The sequence below is a fragment of the Anopheles ziemanni genome, chromosome 2, assembly GCF_943734765.1.
Source record: "Anopheles ziemanni chromosome 2, idAnoZiCoDA_A2_x.2, whole genome shotgun sequence".
Lineage (NCBI taxonomy): Eukaryota > Metazoa > Arthropoda > Insecta > Diptera > Culicidae > Anopheles > Anopheles ziemanni.
In genome coordinates this window covers 84,668,015-84,681,413 of record NC_080705.1, presented here as the reverse complement: position 1 = coordinate 84,681,413, position 13,399 = coordinate 84,668,015, and the positions used below count along the sequence as shown (strand labels likewise).

At 46.4% G+C, this 13,399-nt stretch overlaps 1 protein-coding gene across 1 annotated transcript in view; it reads right to left on the bottom strand.

Moving 5' to 3' along the window:
• LOC131294576 (methylcytosine dioxygenase TET) overlaps nt 1-13,399 on the bottom strand; it is a 159,569-nt gene that overhangs the window by 128,512 nt on the left and 17,658 nt on the right. The window contains exons 3-4 of the mRNA XM_058322621.1: nt 7,131-7,268; nt 5,332-5,409 (exon numbers count right to left, since the gene is read on the bottom strand). Coding sequence (XP_058178604.1) covers nt 5,332-5,409; nt 7,131-7,268 — 216 coding nt within the window. The remainder of the gene's footprint in view (nt 1-5,331; nt 5,410-7,130; nt 7,269-13,399) is intronic.

Sequence of the window (13,399 nt, the reverse complement as noted above, 5' to 3'; positions counted from 1 at the left end):
GTGACTTCTTCAGAAGTCACACGGGATTCGATGGAAAGTGAGTGGTGCGAAAGCTCTCTACAAGTGTCCGGAAAACCAACAAACCGGAGGAAAAAAAAGGAGGGGAGCAAAAGGAGTAGCGCAGAAAAGAAAAGAACAACCCGTACCCCCATACCCAAACAAACCCCCCAAAAACCTTGAACCCCTCAAGGGGGGTTGGCGCGTGTCCTCCGCCCCACCGTCCTCTGGGACGCGTGTGGCGTTAAAGCCTATCCCAATAACGCCGCATCTCCTGGGGCCACATTTCATCGGAACAATCAACCTACCGTTTCCCGCCCGAGAAAGCCTCACCAACAACATCATCAACATCATCATCCGAAAGACATAAAACGTGCTCGTGGGGAGTCAGAAAGGTGGTGTACCATGCGGCCGTATGCTCTGAGGCACAACACGTCAGAAAAAAAACGGGGTCGCTTGGCTTCTCTGCGTGATTCGACTGCGTTCAACAACAACGTCCCGATGCGTACGATGATGTTGTGTGGTGGCTCGTGCCAAACCCAAGGCGGAACAACAAAACACAGAAAAAAAAAGTACAAAGGCACCTCACATAAGAGAAGGTGTTGATGATGGCGCTAGCGGTAGACGCTCGCCGTTCCGGCACTTGTTTCGCCTCCGTTGCGGCAACCTCAAACCAAACTCCGCACGGACAGCTGATGACAAGCAGCACTTAATACCGCGGGAGGAGGGGTGGGGGAAAAGAAGCTCAAAACGATACCAGAAAGATATATAGACCTGCTACTCCTGAAGAGGATTCCGAACTACCGAAAATCTGTTTGCGTCGTGCGGCCATTCCGGGCCGATACTTGATATCTCTTTTATTATGATGCTCGTTCCGCATGCGGGGGTCGTCCTCGATGTGGCGTGTGTATCCTCTCAGTGGTATGTTTTTTTCCTGGTTATGGGGAAGACCGTACGATTCCACAGAATATCTGAAGGCATCTTAACCCGAGGAGTGCACCCAAATTCTCTCTCTCTCTCCTTTGCTCCTTCTTGCGGGGCTTGTGGGAATCAATCTCGCAGTGGAGAACCCATTCAGGGGAGGGCCAAGATATCGTTTTCATATGCTGAATCAATCACGAATGCTGGGGACGATGAGGGGTACGGGGGAGATAAACTGTATTTCCCGCACCTCATAAAAACCAACCTATGGAAAAAGGCATAAGAACCCGAGCGCTCTTTGGAAGGTCAACCCATAAAGATATAGGGGATCAGGCGTGGAATTCAACGGAATCTACCAGCACCATTGGGGCAGGGGGGAACACGTCTCTATGGAGACTCCGGCTCTATTTGGGTCTTCATCATTGCCGGGTATAAGGCCAGAAGATATTCCGTGTCGACCGTGTAAAAGCGAAAAGTGAGAACACGATTAGTATCTCGTGCTCGCTCGGTTGTGTAGGACTGGGTGATTCCCTCCCGGCAGGCTGGATAACGCCATACTGTCTGCCGGAATCGAGGTTCCGTTCCGCCCTGCTGTCTGTACGGCAATCGAATGATGCGGAGACGAATGATACCCAGCAGCGAAACACGACGGCGCGTCGTACGATGGCTCTAGTGGCCGTTCGCCGTGTGTCTTCTTCATACTTGGTAGCCGATGGCGACCGCGGCGGCACGTGCCTTGATGGGGGAAAAAAAGCAAAACGGCGGCGAGAGAGCTAGGGAAAGTGAAAAAGACTAACCGTCGTCGACGTCGTCGATCCCACTTGCTACCGGAGAACGGGTGCTCTAGACATCGTACCTCCATCACACACGGCGTTGGGTTAGGCGTAAACAGTTGTATTAGACCGAACGGAAGTGTGAACGGAATGTGACGCGGGATTCTCCACGGGAACACGGTCTACGGTGGGCAAAGGCTGGGAGATGACACAGAGATTATGCCCTATATCTCCCGGTTCGGGATACAACCGTGTGTAGACACGGCCTAGACGATGCCACAAGAGGATAAACTTGAAAAGATCGAGCTCGAGGTGGTTGTGATAGAATGCAGCATCCAGAAGACTTGCCGGAGATTCCCCCACAGCCAGTGCGGAGTACTAGAGCACGGGAATAGCCCTGACATTGGCATCTAGCAATCCTCCCGGCGGATGGTTTGGGAAAAAACGACTCCACAAACGGACGAGCGGTAGATGTTTTCCCGGTACTTTTTTCTTTCCAACAGAGACAGAGAGCTAGTCCTGGGAAGTTCCTCGTACACGGCGACGAGTTCTGGCCGACATTCCAACACCCGGTTGCACGCTGGAAGGTCGATGTCGACTCCGCAAAGGAGGGTCTACACCGACGGCAAAAGAAATGCTTGACATAAAAATTCGTAGTCAATGGAGTAGTAAAAGTCCACGCTTTCTCGCATTACCATCCGCATCATCGGTGCGCCCGCCCTTCGTTCGCCCGAGGATGTCCAAACTCCACACCCCAGTCTGGACGTAGAGCCGCGCCGACGACGACGACGACGACGACCGAAAGCAGAGGATACTTTTTCATTCTCACTGCACGTCAGGCATCAGCCACAACCAGCTGATCTTTGGACGGTTTTTTCTTAAATGGGACGCAAGCAAAAACTGTTCCACGGAAAAGTCAGAGACAAGCCGGTGGAATCGTCATGCCTCTGCAGAACTTCTCCCGTTCGGTGGCGAGCGTTTGTCATATCGTTTTCGAATCGTCGTCCCAGACCGTGTGAAGCGTTAGAACCTTCTCTGTAGGGAATGTAACAGGAGACTCGGATACACGATGAGGAAGACAGGATACGACTGGTCGTTGCCAGAGGCCATTCTTACTCCCATTGCGGAGGCGAACGTTTCAGAAGAACTAAAGCAAACGTTAGCTCGACCCGGGAAGCAACAAGTGAAACTTTTTCCATCCGTTAGGATCTTGGTCTTCAGGCCTCATAAAAGGGATTTCATCCCGAGATGAGATTTAAATAAAAAGGGAAAAAATCCTTAAACCACGATGCATAGGACCTTTTTTCTTCACCAAGATATTGGCAGTCGAACAGCGAGACTGCAGAGAATATGAAATAAACCGGTGAAAAGATGCCGCAAGCCATTGAAGACGCGCTGCCGACGGGAGAACGACCTCTAATATTCGTTGTTTGTGCCACCATCTTTGAGTTGAGGATTTCCTTTTTTCTTTCCTTTTACTCCAAACGCGCCAGACGTAATCGAACTCCACACGGCACACCTCCTTCCACCGACCGACGGAGGGTTATTTCCCATACAATCATAAACCGTCAAATGACCGTGACCCGTGTCACGTCTTCATTGCCCCGTCGTTAGACCGATGGTCGAAAAAGATGGTTGTATAAAATAAGGCGAGGGAAGTAAAAGTGGGGAAAAAATATACCACGAAGAAGGTAAACCTCGGGACCCGTTTCGGACTCGTCCATATGGAACGGTCAATCGACCGATCAGCTGTTCGGCGTAACTACGGACGACAGACAGCGAGTCTGTCTGTCTGTGGTTCGGTTCTGGCAAGGAAAAAAAACCCGGTGAGACGATCCCAGGGGGGCGATGTGTTTATGCTTTCTACGACCTTCGCATACATAATTGGATCGAATGGATCGACATTTGTGAGACGATATTTTTGATTTGTTTTTTTTTCGATCAAAAACCTATTTACTCGAAGACGTAGACAGCGGACAGAAATGAAGACGAGACAGACTCCTCCCCTATATCGCAGACGTTTGCCAACAGTTTATGAAAGAAAAGCTATGAAGTACAGTTTTTAAAAGCTTCTCATAGATTCCCGGCGGGATAATTCAAACACCAAAATTGGTGTAGAAATAAAACAAAACATTCTTGTGTCTAGCGCCAGTTGATTGCTCCAGTTGAGACCCAACTTTGGATGTGTCTTTTTTCATTTGGATAGAGAGATTTTCTACATTCTGCTACAGACCAAATCGTACGTACGTCTGCTGGAAGGATTTCTTCCGTCCAATCGTTACCGGGCGAGACAGCGGAACGGATGAACGATGTAGTATCCTTCTGAATCTCCAATTCTCGACGCTCTCCGTCTGGCATCAAAGTTCGTCCTGTCGACATTGGGATATATTTTGGAGAGTTTTCCCCCCAAATGCTACCGGGGGTTGATTCGGAGCAGAGCGAACGAAACCAAAAGATCGGAAAGGATCTCGAGTGGGGTGGGGACCAGCAAAAGGGACCCTCCAAAATGATCCCTTTCGTGGAAAAAGGAGACGAGGAGGAGGAGCATTGGGAATGTTTTGTCTGGGAGTTCTTCCGCCGAAATCCGAAATCCGCCGGTTCAGTTCGGAAAGAATGTCATAAACGTAAGCGTAGTAAAAGCGTAGCGTCCACCACTCACGTCCCGTCGTCGGCACGACGCACGTCGTTACCGTCGGCGAAAGCGGCTTCGTGGGTAGGGTTTGTGAGTGCCCCATGGCAAAAAGGACGACGACTTTCCGACACGCCATGGCGTATGGAAGGCAAAGCTGGATCCGCCTTGGAGTTGGAGAGAAATTGGAAGCGCGAGCGCTATGATGTTGCCGCCTCCAATGGCAACGACAATGACGATTACGTTTACGACCCGAAATGACGACGACGACGAAAGGCAGCCTCCTCAAGGAGGGATGATGATGGGAAATCCCTTTTCCCGGTAGCCACAAGTGGAGGAGATGGGGAGGGGGTGGATGGATCCGGTTTTTGCCGGTGCCCAAAGCTGTTGAGCGTTTTTGTCGTACTTTCCGACTTTGATTTCCGAGTTACGGCGAAATGGCGCGGCAAACGTAGCAGGTTTTTATGGGGCTGGTCCCGAGGCGACGGGACTTTCGCTTTCATTGCCGTTTTGGGGAGGATTTTTCCCTTTTTCCCGTTGTTTCTTCTAATTCCGCCATCGAGGAGAAGTTGATGAAGGAAGGTCCTATGCCCTGCCCGGGGGAAAAAAACCCCGCCATATGATCGGCACCGTGCCGGGCCCTTGAGGAAGACATTCCTCAGACGAAACGACAATGTTGAGGCAGATCCGGAGTCCTCAGTCAAGGCCAAGGACTTTTACCGCAAGGAAGAGAACCGAAATCGAAGCCATTAAATCACGCCGTTCATCTCCGGAAATGACCGATGGGTTGGAACGCGGAATCAACCCCGGAAAGAAGGGCCCCGGAGACTTGATTGCGTGAATCGGAAAGGAAACGAACCGCCGCCGACCTTCTCGTTGGGCGACGTAAAATACATTATTTGCATGTTTCGTTCGCAATGAAACACAGCAGACTAATTCACTCTAGCGTACTACAGCAAGTAAAGGCAAATATCTACAACGGGTGATTATTGTACTGATGATTGTCCTTACCCCGCCACCACGTCCGCGTCCGCGACCACGCTTTCCGTCGGCACGGACAGCCTGTCCGTTGGCGTCGTACGACACGATCTATTGGAAGGATGATGGGTTGTTGTGAGAGAGAAAAGCGATGGGGAATGTCCACCGGTCCAGGATGTATGTGATAGCATTACAAAGGATCGGCGTGGGTTCGTTTTTTCGGGTGTGTCATAGATATGGATGAAACATGGACACAACAGAGAGAAAGATAGAGAGAAAAAGAGAAAAAAGAGCAAGTAATGAAATGATGTCAATGAATATGTTCTTGATGTGTTTGACAAAACTCTACTTGTGCAACGATACTAGCACAGCTAACAAGTGAATTCTACTAAGCCAGAATAAAACCATTGTACTAAATCTAAACATTGAATAATTGCACAATAAGAAAAAAAAACCAATGTTAACCAAACAACCGAAAACATTGGTGAATAAGTTTAACTTGAAAAATACGATGATTCTAAATCACACTTTCATTTAGTGAACATTGAATTCGGAATTCCAAAAAAGAAATGTCCATAGTAATGAGAGAACTTTCAAATCGTAATGAAACAAAACTGTACGAAACTTGTCGCCAACAAATTATAATAATACAAATATACAAAGTCGAGAAAACAAACCACATTTACTAGGATAAACGAAAACAGCACTGTCAAAAATAAATAAACGAGAAAGCCTACTTTGATTAATCTTGTTTTGCAAATCGAACTATCTTCTATGCCTACTTAATACTCGGTTATCCGCCCTTTATTCAGCATGGATAATTTGATATCATAAAATCCACCTCAAATGCGAAATAATTTTGTATTTTTAATTCATCTTTACTAGCAGACACCCGTTCTCCGTTCAATCCATCGACATTACGATGTACGGGCAATTGGCGTCGATATAAAATGTCCTATCGAAGAGATCGTTAACATTCCCTACCGATGCCGTTTGCGCTTTACTGATTCGCTCTTAAAAGCTCCTTATCCTTGAGTTCGCTAATCCCCGATTGGACGCAGTCGAAACATAAACTAGACTTTCACTGTTGCCCAATCCACCCCCCAAACCTCACTACAAGGGCCTGCCGCCTTTCTCTGGGTCGCGGGGGCCTCGCGGTACACAACAACGCGGTGTATTCCGGGTCGGAATGATTGGATTCGCAATGTGCGATGGATCGGCCGGCAATGCGATTAATTTATATGCAAAATAAATTTAACTTATCTCCCTCCCGTGTTTATGTGTGTGTGTACGGAACGTGTTAGGGAGGTTTTCTTTGCCAATTTTCTGTTTTTGCTATTCGCCCACCAACGTCCGCGTGTACGTCGTGTGTTTGGTGATGTAGTTTTTCTTTTCCCCTTTGGAATCATTGGAATGAGGGAGGGGAAGAGCAGGAACTAGCACAAGATAAGTATGTAGCTTTTGCATAAAACATGGTCACAATCAACCGAACAAGTATCGTACCCGGGGTCGGTTGAAAAAAAAGGGCACAGGTCGATGGAAAAACCGGGGAAAATATGTTCGCCCGAATCGGAGCTATCCGCCGTTACTTGCTTGAAGATCGAAGTCGGGATCGTCTAGGATATCTTAAACTTAAACTTGTATGTACATTTTAAATTATCTGAAACTAAAACAGCACACTGTTTGAGTATTGTACAAAACTACTTCACGATGTATTCACTCCCGAACGATTTTTGAAAGTAGACGAAAGGCCAAATTGATATGCAAACAACAGTCTACCGCTATATAAATAATAAAATAAAACGAAAATTATCATCTAAAACATCACTTACCGCTCCGTTGGCGCTTCCATTCGTTCCGTTCGTTGCGCCCGCGGCTGCTCCGGCTGCCGCTGCCTTCGATTTGCTGCCCTTTCCTCGACCCCGGCGGGATTCCGGCTTGAGCAGCTGGCCATCCGGACCGTAGAGAATCTGCGCGGGTGAGAAGCCACACAGCCAGCAAGGAAAAGGAGAAAAAAAGAAAACACACAAAAAAAGAGCTTTTAGTTACCATCGAAGTTCAAGGGAGAACACAACACTTGGGCTTTGTTGTTAATCGAAAAATATGGAGTTCCTAACAAGAAAACAGTTGCTTAAAACCCAACGCTTTGCGTAAAATATCGCAGTTAAAAATGTCATCAAATTGTAACTTATAAATTAACAAAATAAGACATTTTTAGAATCAATAAAGAAAACTGTTTCCTGTTTCTCTGTACGCGAACATTTTAAAAATTCGGGTTTGACGCGGCACAGCTTCTACTCAACTACCTTAGTCACTTGGCACAGCTTTGCTATAGAAACAGTGGCGGTGTATCTTGTTGTAGACACCTCGGTCTACTACTAGTAGAGTCTTGCCTCACTAGAGGGCGCTAGCGTGCGCTAGCAGTCAAAACCGTGTGTTGCCCTCTAGCGGTCGCTGGCTAAACTAAGTTGATTTTCAAATTCGTTTTTAAAACGAATTTGCCGCTGATCTAACACGAACCTAGCTCACTCAGTTACACTAATCGATGTTTTAAACAACCACGATATCATAGCACAATCCGCAGCGCAGACATCTACATCGTAATATCCTACAACAAACGATAATTTTATTTCTGTAAAATTTTTCTAGTTTGGAAATTATTGAAAAGCGATGTTTATAGTTTAAGTTATATTTTGGTTACGAAAACAGCGAAAACTGCGAATGCGTTTTGATAACGATGTTTAAGTGATAATATTTAATCAATTTCATATTCCACTTCCTTTGGATTAAATGTTTGAAACGATCAACCAACACATAACGGAAGCTGTAAATGCATCAACTGGCTCAACGCGACAGCTGCACTCGCTCGTGACAGTGTGAGTACGATCAACCAAATAAAGTAAAATATAAAACCTCATCTACAATAGGACGCTATCCTGCGCTCTCCCTCCTCCCATTTTCCCGTTGCTTTCTCCTGGTTCGTTTTCATTCGTGACGGATGATCGTACGTAGCACGCTGCTGCCTCTAGGAGGAGCAGATGTGATCCGTGCGAAGCGGGCGAGCAAACGGAAGAGAACTGAAACATACGCACATAAAAAGAGGAAGAGGAAAAAAAACACTTCAATGCGATCTAGCTGCTTCGGGGACCGGCTTGGTCTGTAGCATGTCAACACCAGCATAAACTTCAACCATCCATCTGGTTGGTTGTTCCTGGGCATAGGAAACCGCATCAGCCAAAGGACATAAAGACAGCGGCGTGCAGGAAATGCCGTTTCCACCATGTTGGTGGCAGGATTTCAATCTGTCAACACTTGGGATGAAGCGGGTGCGGGGGTTTCTAGAACGACTTCTTTTCAAATGTAACGTGGCATGTGAATCATTCCTAAATCCATCTTTTAATGCTTGATATTACATTTAGTTGCGAAAGTTATAACTATATCTTTCACTCGCGTAGCAAATTCTTTATTTTACGAAATTGTCTTTACTATTCTTAAAAATAAGAAAGAAGTCTATCATTTACGCATGACAAAAAAGAAAAAATCAGCGTCTTGCGAAAAACAGACACTCAACAAGAAGGGAAAAAGTACTAATCAATAAAAAGACAGTCCATCCAACATTTTCCTATCTTCGTCGTAGACCGAAACAGAAAAACTCCATACACGATGTCTAGCCGGTGAAGATCTTCATTTTTTTCTTGTCTGTCTTCCACCCCTCCCGAACGGTTTCCATAGTGACCAAGGTCTTGCCGGTTCTTCCTTGGGCAAAAGAAAAGCAAGCGAAGCGGCACAACAACACAACCTTGACATTCGCTACCGGTACCCGGAAAAAGCCAAAAATCATCGGCAAATGGTGGTAAACGTAGACCACCGCGCCACCCTCCTATCCAGTGGTGGTGGTGAGGTAAGATTCTACCCGAAGGTATCCCCTAATTTCCCTAATCCTTGGGGGGTTTTTCCACAGAAAACGCGATGAAAAGCGTACGCCGGGTATGGGTTTGTGATGGTGTGTTGTGGAAGGGATTCGTCCTTTGCCGTGAGAACAGGGGTAAGGAAATACACCAGAAACACGCACACACTAGCAAGCAACCGTCCTCCATCAATCGCACAAGCGTACGTATTCTCACACACAAACAAGCATTTTACTTTTCCGAAGGGAAATCGACGACGCCGTGAGTTTGTGGTGTTTTGACGCCGACACAATCGACCCCTCCGCCAAAGGGGTGTTTTCGGGGTTTTCCACCGCACGCAGAAGACTCCGCTCTATCAACAAACTGCCTCAAACAGCAACCTGTCCGTTTTTCCCTCCCGGCCCTTCTCTTCAGTGCCAAAATGTCGACGGTTTCCGCCCCGAAAAACCCTCCCTGTTTGCCAATTCCGAAATGTGTTCGAAAATGGGCCGCTTAATGGATGATTTCCCGTGTTCGTGTTCCCGTTGGGGTGGTGGTTTTCCCTGGTCGAAAAAGGGAAGAATTATGCACCGATATCGTTCTCCCAGACGTCCTTGAAACGGATGGAGTTGACGGTGTGCGTCGATTTTTTGGTTGTTTGGGTACCGAATAAAACGTAATCCTACCGAAAGGGGAAGACGCTTCGCTAGACACTCTCATCGGAGAACTTCCAAAAAGAAAGACAAAAAAAACCAACGTCACCGGAAGAATGTCCTTCGGCTCGAAGTCAACTGTTTTTCCCACATTGACATACCCACACAGTTGCTTTTTATTCGCCCAGGAATAAATCTCCCCTCAGTTCACCTTTTTAGGGAAAAGTGTGTAACGAACGCATTGTTTTTGAAACACTTCAAAACATCGCCTAGCAGCGTTCAGGATCGAGTCGGGGGAAAGTCAAGGGTGTTAATTTTCGATCGTCCATTATAATTACCCCCGAAACGGTGTCGAACCGTACCGATTCCGCAAGCAGATTTCGGACCAATTATAAATCCTTCAAAATCAGCCACTCTCGAAAGGATAATCGTTTGAGAAAACACAACGATAAGGGAACCCGTTCGGGAGTGGTTTGTTTGTGAGAAATGAAATGAAATCCTCTTCAGAGGACGCCGTGGGAGCGCATTTAGATGGTAAACGGCGTAACTGTACATTTTTTCAGCAGCTGCATTTTTCGTACAACGTTCGGTCCCGTTTTTCCAAGAAATCTCCACCGAACAAGCGCCCGTGTACTTATTATAATTATCCCAAAAAGAATGCACACACACACACACACACGGTCGCTCCACTCCCAGAGGTATCGTTGAAGAAGGGAAAGTAGGTGTACAACAAAAAGTTCATTAAACCAGCATGCAATTTAATACGGACAGCCGTGCGTGCGCCGTTGTTCGCGGCGTGCCATGCTTATCCGACTGCATCGTATTTCCCGTCGCGTCGCGAACACACGTTTCGGAACGGATCCTCCCCTTCTCACCGACCACCCACCCACCACCGCCTTCCAACCTTTTTCTCCAGCATTTTCCGGAATTGGTTCATTGCTTTGCTGGGGGTCGCCCTCCCAAAAATAGCTGACATTCAACTTGAAGAACCCAGCGGCTAACGATGCACCGGGGACGACGACCGAAACGCGTAATGCATACACAAACACACACACACGCACACACCAATTGTCGCCGAGTTTTTCCACACCAACCCGGAAAGACGAAACACCCGGTGTAAGTGTGGTTTTCTTTGTTGGGGGCGGTGGAAGGTTTTTCCGATCCCGTTTCCTTCTTCCTTCAGCTCGAGAAACCGCGGGAAGCTGCTGAAGGAAACGGAACAAATGGTGGAAAAAAATGGTTCCAAAAATAGGCTCCTTGCTCCTGCGTTGCAAGCCGAGCGAGGAAGAAACGATTTTCATACGGTGACACATGGCGTGGACTGACGACGAACGACAAGTCCGGGGCCAAGTGAAGGCCTGGAAGCAAACCTGGGATGTGGTGCGTGATAAATATAGCCATGTTCCAGATTGCGATACGCCGGAACACGCTGCTGGAAGCTACATTCAATGCAATTACGTTTCAGTGAACGTTTTAACGTTCGTTTTCAAATTTCAAAACCCAAAAGAATCTCATATATGCTTGTAAAATGTTTAAATAATTAGTTGATGCAGGTCTTCGATGTGAAAACATTATGAAAAATATTGACGTAGCACAGTTTTTAACTGTTTTAAATTTGTTTGAATATTAGGTAAATATTTTGAGTAGTATAATTTAAAAAGAAAAGACATTCGAGAATAAATATAATTCTTTAGACGATGAAAATGGTAATTAGATTACAATAAGGAAATTAGTGTTTCTAAAAAATAAGCAGCATTTTCTGATCACTTCTCATAAACAAATATCACCCGCAGGAGTTTCCAAACATGTGTTCCATAATGTTTTGAAAGATATTGAAGTAAAATTCACAACACTTCCAACTGTTCCTCATTTACTTAGAAATAATTCGAATTTGAATTTGTAAACGGTATCGGATGTGCATGGAAAATACTTCCGGTATGTTTTTTACCCGGTAAAGTTATTCAACTTTCAACCGGATTGTGCCGTTAAGGGTTAACAAGAACTAAGAGGGGACAAAGAACTTTTCCACCGATCTCCGCACTCTCTGCGGGCCAAACACAAATTGCATTTGCGACCGTTAATTGCATTGCGTTGCCTGTCATTAGCAGGGGAAAAAGAGGTTCTTGACCCCACGGTCGCGATAATACGCTTAAGTCCTTCCGATGTACATGCACAAACGCACACACACAGACACACACTTGCCGAAGCAAAATGACGTACGCATCCGAACGCACTGATTGAGTCCTTAATGCGTTTTCCACTCCCTCGTTCAAGTCTTGAAGAAGATCAATGAATTCTTGGATGGAAAGTCCTTCCAGTGGCAGTCAATGGACGGGACACACTAACGCACACGCACATATGGCTAACGATGCATTAAAAGGCTTAACGCAGCGCATTAATTTACAACAAGCGGTAGCAATACTGCAAGGGGAAAAAGGGATACTGATAACCGCTGCTCAATACCTGCTTCCGGAACTTCCTCCTTCCAAGGTGCATCCCTCCCTCCGATGCACTTTATTCTACTTCGGAAAAATCATCCACGACGACCCCCCCAACGACACTTACACGAACCATTTGCGTTCGTTCATCCTTCCCGGTGCAAGAAAAAAAAGGGGGGGAAGGGGGCAAAACGCGGACGACGACATTAAAATCCCTGAAGCTGTTCGGTAGGACGTTTTATGCCGAACCGAAGAGGGTACACTCGGTGTGGCTTTTACCGCTGGGAACATAGCATAAGGGTGGCTTTCGGTGAACCGGAAATCTTGCACGGAAGCCTTCACAAAACCGCCCACCACCATCAAAAGGGGATCAGACCTGAAGCATCAGCTTCCCTCTATACGGTGAGGGTTGGAATAGGTGGTTGTTGTTGTTGATAATGGTAATGCGGTAAAAAATTATGATTAATTAGAGCAAGAAAGTTCTTTGAACTCGAAGTCAGGTGGAGCAGTCGAAGCGAAAATGGTTGTACACATTTCTAGGATTTTCCGCTCTCGCTTTTCCGATTCCCATAACGAAGCACCAAAACAGCTAGCAGTCAAACTTTGAACAAAATATATAAAAATGTTTTTCAAAGCATTTACATTCCCTTTGCTGGTGAAATAAAAGCATAAATGAAAATAATTTCCACTTTAGGCAAGCTTAACTTTACCACGATACTGAAAATACACCTGGAATGCTCCAAAGACGCGTGATTTCCTGCTCAAGCAATATTATTTTCCTTTAGTAATGGTGCAAAACCACTCATGCACACACGCATTCATTCATTCGATACCCGTTCGCCCGCCCATGGAAACCATCCTAGCATCGTTTCTTCTCAAAATAAAACAAAACAACCGCAACCCGTACGCACGGATCAAGAGTTTTCTCTTCACCGTCGAAAAGGAAAAGCCCTTTCGAACGCGCGTAGGATGTTTTAATTTCTCCGATTGCAGTTCCTCCCACACGTAGGGGGGGATGGAAAAACGAACGAAAAGGAACAAAAAACCATACACTCCAAGGGAAAGGAAAACCCACGTCAACCCCCCGGGGGGAGATGGATATGCTTATATCCTTCGGCAAAGG